The 8,242-nt window shown below is 35.0% G+C and overlaps 1 protein-coding gene across 1 annotated transcript; it reads right to left on the reverse strand.

Moving 5' to 3' along the window:
- Positions 1 to 530: 530 nt before the first annotated feature.
- LOC103499105 (exopolygalacturonase-like) lies at positions 531 to 2,292 on the reverse strand. Its single transcript, XM_051090849.1, has 4 exons — positions 2,125 to 2,292; positions 1,748 to 2,047; positions 1,090 to 1,608; positions 531 to 960 (listed from the first exon to the last, which is right to left on the reverse strand). Exons 1-4 carry the CDS (start codon positions 2,257 to 2,259, stop codon positions 733 to 735), a joined length of 1,182 nt encoding a protein of 393 aa, XP_050946806.1. The 5' UTR covers positions 2,260 to 2,292; the 3' UTR covers positions 531 to 732.
- Between the last annotated feature and the right edge of the window lie 5,950 nt (positions 2,293 to 8,242).

Raw genomic sequence — 8,242 nt, forward strand, 5'->3', positions numbered from 1 at the left:
TATAGTTATTAATTTTATTTTGTATTATAGGTATTAAGTTTGTAACGGCATTTATGTGTAAGTGTGAGTGTTCTATAGTTGTTTTTTTTTTTTTTTACATATTTTAATGAATTATATATACTTTCACATAATTAAATAATATTTAAACTAAAAAAATAAGCAAAAATGTTAGAAAAATAATTCAAGAAACAAAAATGAGAAACAAGAATGGTTATCAAACATAGTCACGCTTCTTATTCTAAAAAATAGGAAATAGGAAATAATTATAAAACAAATTTCTATTTTTGTTTGTTTTTTCTCAAGAGGCGAGAAACAAAAATAATTATCAAACATAGTTTTGTTTCTTATTTAAAAAGGAGAAAAAGGAGAAAAAGAAAACGAGAACGAGAAAAAAAAAACAGAAAATAAGAAACGAATTTATTGTCTCTTTTGAAGTGAAAGAAATAAAATAATAATAAAAAGGATGTGCTTTTTAAATTTCAATTAGAAATCGCTATCTAGCTTTATTTTGTATTTAAACTACCAATAAGATGAGAGATCTTTCAGCATATATATTGAGAGATATGGTTCCGCTTTAAATAATACAAACAAAATTTTCCAATAATGGAGCATCCTTGTGAAAACTTTGAAATCTCAAATAGAAAAAATTCAAATAGAAATTGGTCTTGTAATTAACTTGAGCATGGTGAAAATATTTAACTAGTCGGTTGATGGAGTATCAACGGGGGCAGCTTAGGCACATATCCGAGGGTTTTGCTTTCCAGAAATGATCGGCTTCACATTTGCACATTGAGACTTAATTGGTCCTTTGTTTCCATTGTATTTTAGGTCAATGTCGACAACTTCCACAGCTTCACAAGGTATTTTTTTGCTGCAAACAAGCTTGACCGCTACTGGAGTAGCAGAAGTGCCTCTAATATTTTTGAAGCTAACTTTGCTGATTTTAATACTCGATGGAATCTAAATGTTGTAAACATAAATAATTGTTAACATAAATATATAACTCAACTTTTCCATTTTCTTAATTGATACTTGTGAAGTTTAACAATAATTAATTGAAAATGAGCAAGGTATAACTACAATATGTACCTTTGGATTGCATTGATTCCATGGACAATATTCTTGGTCTATGATGATAGGATTGCTGACATTGTTCATTTCAATATCTTCAAAATGCATGTCAGAGGCTGAGTATTCACCAGCAGAATCTGGCCATGTTTTTATCCTAACACCGTTTGTAGTACTGGTTAATTTGCATTTTGTCACCCAAACGCCTTCCACAGCCTTTTCCTTGCTATACTTGCCTAAACTTCCTATACTTATTCCATGTCCTGGTCCACAAGTCACATCTCTAATCGTTATTTGTTTGTTACTATCTCCTACAGACACACAATCATCTCCGGTTGATATTTTTGTATTAAGAATGGTGATTTGTTCTGAACTACTAATGTGAATTCCATCGGTGTTTGGGCTATCTTCTGGTGCAGATATTGTCACATGTTGAAATGTAAGATTTTTGCAACCCAAGATGTTGATATGGAAATTCTTACTATCCAACGAAGTTATGTCCCTCACAATTGAATTGGTGACAAAATTGAACTTCAAAGTCTGGCATAAAAAAAAAAAAAAAAGGAAAAAATTGGGGTTAAAACATATACACACACAATTAAGAGAGATTCCTAATGTATTTAAATTGTGTATGTTATTAAGCCAAAAACGAACGACTATTATAAACCATAGTGTTTACCATTGGAAGTTTGGTACATATTTTCTTTTTGTGACAATCATTCTTTTCCCAACCCACTTTTCCTTGTCCATCAAACACTCCAGTACCTGACAATGTCAGTTTATCGATATATTCCAAAATGACCAACCCATCACCTTTAGGATCGGGAGGAGCTTGCAATGTCCCATCAACTTGAATTTCAATAGAACTCTTGCAAGGACCTTTGAGGTTGGATTGACTTAACAAGTAAACTCCTTTTGGAATCAACACTTTACTTCTACTTGTTGATGCACATGCTCCTTTCCATGCATTTAGTAAAGCCTATATATGATTTTGTTTTATTAGAAAATATTTTAGATTATAAATTAAAATGATATAACAAAATAACGAATACTTACGTGAGTAATATCAGTATTAGGTTTTGCACCATACCGAGTGACATCAAAAACACCACCGTTAGATTGACCTTTAGTAGTAGATGCCAACAAGAACAATAAAGATAGAAATGGAGCAAAGTTTGATCTCAAACCCATTGTTTCTCTGTCTTTCTGCTATGTTTTAATTGGAAGGATTGCTTAAAATATTCATTTCCAACTTGGCTTTATGTAGGAGAAAAATTTTGATTTGCTAAATATGTCGAAAGATGAATAAGAGGTTGAGGTTAATGCATCATGTGCGTATCATTAGCTCCTTCCTTAAACATTGGAACTACTACTTCTTTAACTCCAATCAAATTACTTTCCTTCTAAGATCCATACGCATGGCCACATCTCACAATCTGCAATAATGTTGTAAATAAAAAAATAAATAATATGCTAAACTCATGGAATAGCCCTGTTCATCCATCAAAAGGAAACTTTTTTGCATCTCTTGAAGTCAGTTTCATTCCTGAATTTGTGATGTGGAAGGGTAATGGTGGTGATATCTATTGGCCATCTGGTCCATGGAGTGGTCTATCTTTTATGGGAGTACCCGAAATGGATACTTATCTGTCTGGATATAACGACCTTCATATTGACTATAATACTTACTACTTATATATATTGCAAACTATATCTATCAAGTTAAGAGATTTGGGTATGTATACTTCTAACTTCACTAGGGAATCTTGAAGAAACAACATGGGATGTTGAAAAACAGGAGTGGTTGGTTACTTGGTCGGCTTTTCGCACGACTTGTGATTACTGTGAGGCTTGTGGGGCATTTGGGATTTGTAATGCAAAAGCTTCTCCTATTTGTAGTTGTTTAGGTGGGTTTAAGGCTAATGAGGAAGACGAATGGAATCAAGGGAACTGGAGTGGTGGATGTGTTCAAAAGACACCACTAAAATGTCAAAACTCGAACAATAGCAAAGAAGAAGAAGAAATGGTTTCGCTAGGTTGGAAATGGTTAAAGTCCCTTATTTTGCTAAATGGTCTAATTCATCTATTTCAATACAGGATTGCGAAAGAGACTACAGGAAGAATTGTGAATACGGAAAGGGTCTTTGTTGTATGCTTTGGAATAACCAATTAATCGATGTACATAAGTTTGAGAGAGGTGGAACCACCAATTTTTACTTTAGAGTGGCTAGACTTGGATTAGACAGGTATATAATATCATGTCCCGTCTCAAATGTCACTTTTCATGATCAAGTAGAGACGTGATTGCCTAGACACTCAACGTATATCTTCCCAAGAGATAGCACGTTGAAAGGCTAGTAAGCGGAATTACTTCAACAACCGATCTCAATGCAACTTGAACCTTAACTTTATTGCTAGTTTAACTTAACTCTTTTAGCTACTAAGCGATAAGAATAACGCAATGCAGTGGAATAAACAGCTTCTCTTTATTAACTTAACAACATGCGTTCTAAATACAATACAATTAAAGCTTTATAAATTAAGGCTTCCAATCCATTGCCTTGTGCAGCTTCACACTTAGAAAGCCCGGTTAACTTCCGATCAACGCATAGCAACTCGCCTACCTTTATCAACTTGGTCTCGATGCCTTGATAACCTGAGGAAAGGAAACTTAAACCATAAGTCAAATACCTAGTGAATGAGTTTTTAGAAATTCTTTTTCGGAAATACAATGCAATCACATAAAGCAGGCTCTTAATGCCTCATCTCAATAAAACATATAAATCACACGTTAGCTTCTACTTATTCCTTTCAATCAAGAACACGAACCATTCCCACGCATAGACCTTGGATTCATTTCACCAGCATCAAGTCGCATAGACTCGAGATTCATTTCACCAGAATCCTTCGCTTAGACCTTGGATTCATTTCACCAGCATTATCCTTTTGGGAATTTCCCTAGTTCATATCTCGTTGCGTAGGTTATTGACTCATATGCCTTTACTCGCTACGCAAACATAATTAGGTAGCTCATTGATAGGAATAAGGCTAATGATTTACTCACGTACAAGCATCACAATCATCACATAGAAACTTTAGTTTTCATATCAAATAACAACATTAACAATAATACAGCATTAAACTTAAATACAATACAAGACTCACAAAGAATGCTTTCAAAACACTTCTTTCTCTTAGAAAATCACTTACAAAATACTTAATTTTAGTTTCCTTGTTTTTCGAATGCCTAACTTCATCTTCTTCTCCTCTCCTAGTGCTTCCTTAGCAAGCAATACAACACTTGAGAGATTCTTAGAATAACAATAACTTTTCTTCAAATCCTTTGATCCTATTTACACTACTAACTTTAAGTTAGGTTAGTCATCCTTTATCTTCTCACGGCTCGTCAAGTCCTACTTACAACTTTACACGTGTGAGCTTATAACTCATAAGGTCATACTTAAGCTTATGCTTACCATGTAAACTGGTTCTAAATCAAGATTACGCGTTTCCTTGAAATGTTAAATCCTCAATACCGACTTTCTTATCGCGTTACACCAAAACGACTAACCTTTCTCTGACTACAAGACTTGAATACATCCTTCTTCTCATCGCGTCACCCCACTTTAACACGATACATCATAACGCCAACTCCTCAAAACACCTTCTTCAAAATCCTTTTAATCAAAATGCTTCTTTCAAAATTACCCTTTTATCTCGGTCCAGGGCCTCACATATGATTATCTCTTTCCACTTTGTGTATCAGTGTAATCATGTTTGTCATGCTAAAAATTGCTTTTCAATGATTAAATTCATGAAAAATCATCCATTAACTTATTGAAATACTGAATTTGGTTATACAATTGTTAAATGACATAACATTAACTTCTAAAATGTCTCAAGATGAAAACATAGGGATTTAGATTGTGAAACTCAGGGCAAAGTTGCCTCGAGTTTTAAAAATTTTCCTTTTGTTTTTCATCCCAGTGCACTTGATTAACTACACCCTTCCTAAGTTCATTCTTATATCTAATATTTCATTATTTTTGGAAATTAAAAAGCGTTGGATTTTATGTCCTAAAACTCGTAGATAGTAAATATAAGTCATTGATTGTTATTAATAAAGTGTTATTATTATAATATCAGTAAGTATTATTGATTTTATTATTACTTTCATCTTAATAACATAAATCCAATGAACTAACATCCTAAGCTATTTGATGAGTCTTGAACAGTATGTAGAGACATATATGAATCAATATTCAAGATCAACTTAAAAGGTCTATAATATAGACCTTATCCCGGTAATACTATGAATACGACTCACTTTGTATTTGATACAAATGCAATGATCCAACACATTCGTGCAGGTGACATACGAGTGAGGGTATCCTATGCAATGAATTTACATATGACCGAACCACAAAATAGTAACCACTAATGTAACTCTGTTAACTAGTTGGATTTCTATTTCATTAGAATGACCTAGGTAACTTAGTCTTAATCCTGAGTGTATTATGAATTTCTTTTAACAAGGGATTTTCCTTTGATTTGTATGGGTGAGAGTGGCCAGATTTTTTACTCAATATGTTTATCATTTTGGAGACAAGACCAAGTGGGGAGCTGGGAGCATAATCACATAAGATGGAATCCATTCATTCCCCACTTTAGGATAAGTAGATGAGCGATCCCTTAAATGATATCTCTAGAACTTGAACAAAAAGCCCTACCCTCTGTATAGCACGAGAGGGGTTTTTGTTTATTGGTTGAACCATAAATAAGTTGTTCATTAGAGGAGCATTGGTAATTAAGGTGTAACAACCCAACTTTTCAGACTAAGCTGAGATCATTACTTACTTCTAGACTCACAGTAAAATGCACAAACTCATAAAAGACCTGTTTATGATTCATTAAAATCTTTCAATACATAACAAAAGCAGTTTCGGGCCCTATTTTAAATAACTTTCCAAAAGTTCCAATGCATAATCCATGAAGTCATCATAAAAAGACAGGAAAACAATTATTCTAACCATGACTCCATTTAATAAGAAAAAAAGAAACAGAAACAATAAATACGTTCAGCGGAAGCACAAAAAAAATAGACATGTTCACATGGCCTTCACATGTCCTTGCCTCTCGCCAGTCTGCCCCTCACGTTACCTTTGCCTAAAAAAGTTAAAGAGTAAAGGGTGAGTATAAAAACATACCCAGTAAGAGACCCACTACTGGGCCCACTAGGGTAATAACGGTTAGCTTCCTATTAAGGGGGTACCCTACATAAACAGTCTAGTGGTTTCGTAGAACGCACACATCAATCAGTCTAGTGATCCCGAAGGATACACGTATCAGTTGAGTGATCCCGAAGGATGCACATATCAGTCAAGTGATCCCGAAGGATACACATATCAGTCTAGTGATCCCGAAGGATGCACATATCAGTCTAGTGATCTCAAAGGATGCACATATCAGTCGAGTGATCTCGAAGGATGCACATATCAGTCGAGTGATCCCGAAGGATACAAATATCAGTCTAGTGATCCCGAAGGATGCACAAATCAGTTGAGTGATCCCGAAGGATACATATATCAGTCTAGTGATCCTGAAGGATGAACATATCAATCGAGGAATCCCGAAGGATATTGTGCCTGTAAGGTACACTACCCATAGATAAAGCTAATAGTTACCCCTCAGTCCATACTTAACCGTCTATAACTGTCACATCACAATATCGTTCAAGCTAACAGTTCAGTTTATAAGCTTAGCCAGTCAGACAGTTTAGGTTTAGTCAACAGTCTCATCAGTCGCTATACATAAATCCAATCCATGCAATACCGTCACCTTATCTAAATCCAGTCAACGAATCAATCATCTCTATGTAATTACACCTGGCAATCATTTCGTCTCAGTTCAAACCCTACCGCAACTACAGGTAACCTATGTTATGCATAAAGTCCATATTATGCATAACAGTCGTATTCAGTCTACAACACAGTCCAACAGCGAATACACAATCTACACCCGAGGTTTCCGAATTCTTAGTCCGTCAACGACATAACTTGATAATAGGTAACCCAACAACATACCTCAACTATACATAACATCAAGATTTTCATAACCCATCGACATTACTATTTCGGTTAACAGCACGACCCATCAATATAACTATATCACACGGGACATCTGGGCGTCCGTATTCCATCAGTAGAACCACCCCTTTACCACACATATATATATATAAGCTACAACTAACAATCATGTCACCAAGTGCATACTAGTGGTGTTTCTAGGCATACGTGCACCGGCCACTTAAGGGCAGTCGTTGTGCAACCCTCATTTGAGTTACTACTTATCCTCTTAACAGCTTGACTCGAATAAGATAAGTAAACTATGCATCACGCCTATGTTCAGTCTGCAACACAGTTCATCAGTATATACGACTACACACTATAGTCTAGAACCCACACTCCATCAACAGCACAGCCCGACCATATGCACAGACTACACATAACCGCTTAAACATCACTATTCCATTAACAGTACAACCCATCAGTACGAATAAACTGCATATAACAGCGAAGTCATTTATACTCTGTCAATAATGTAACCCATTAATATAGATGATGATATATTTATATATAAACCACTCATAACGGTCCAAACATCCAAACTCAATCGACAGCACAACCCATCATTATACTAGACCACACATTGCAGTCATGATGTTTACTCTCAGTCGAAGGCATAACCTGGCAATACTTTTTGGTTTATACAAACAGTCGAACAGTACAATCATTATATTATAATTCTCATATCAACCAATACGAGCCAATCTAAAATTGAGTCTTGTAGTAGAAGTCCCTTACCTGAACTGTAGCTAATATCCTTGTTTAATTCGACGTCCAAACGAATCCACCTAAACACAAACATGAGGGTTTAACAATGACATCACCAAAACCCACATTACAAAACGTTCAAAAGAAAACATCTACGGACTTACCCAAATAGAGGAGAGTTGGCTCCAACTACACTTGCCATAAAACCTCAGAACTCGAGCATCACCTCTCTAACCTTCAAGGGATCAACAGTTAACCCAACAAATAAGTTCACATTTTAATTCGACGTTTAAACTCACGTTGACTATAGAAAACGTTAGGAATTCCTTACATGGTCCTTA

This window comes from Cucumis melo, chromosome 10 (genome assembly GCF_025177605.1).
Source record: "Cucumis melo cultivar AY chromosome 10, USDA_Cmelo_AY_1.0, whole genome shotgun sequence".
In the NCBI taxonomy this organism is placed as follows: Eukaryota; Viridiplantae; Streptophyta; class Magnoliopsida; order Cucurbitales; family Cucurbitaceae; genus Cucumis; species Cucumis melo.

Coding starts and splice junctions, on each gene's coding strand:
- LOC103499105 (XM_051090849.1), bottom strand. CDS start 2,259: ATGGGTTTGAGATCAAACTTTGCTCCATTTCTATCTTTATTGTTCTTG. Junction 2,048..2,124: donor CTAATACTGATATTACTCAC/GTAAGTATTCGT, acceptor AATCATATATAG/GCTTTACTAAATGCATGGAA. Junction 1,609..1,747: donor TATGTACCAAACTTCCAATG/GTAAACACTATG, acceptor TTTTTATGCCAG/ACTTTGAAGTTCAATTTTGT.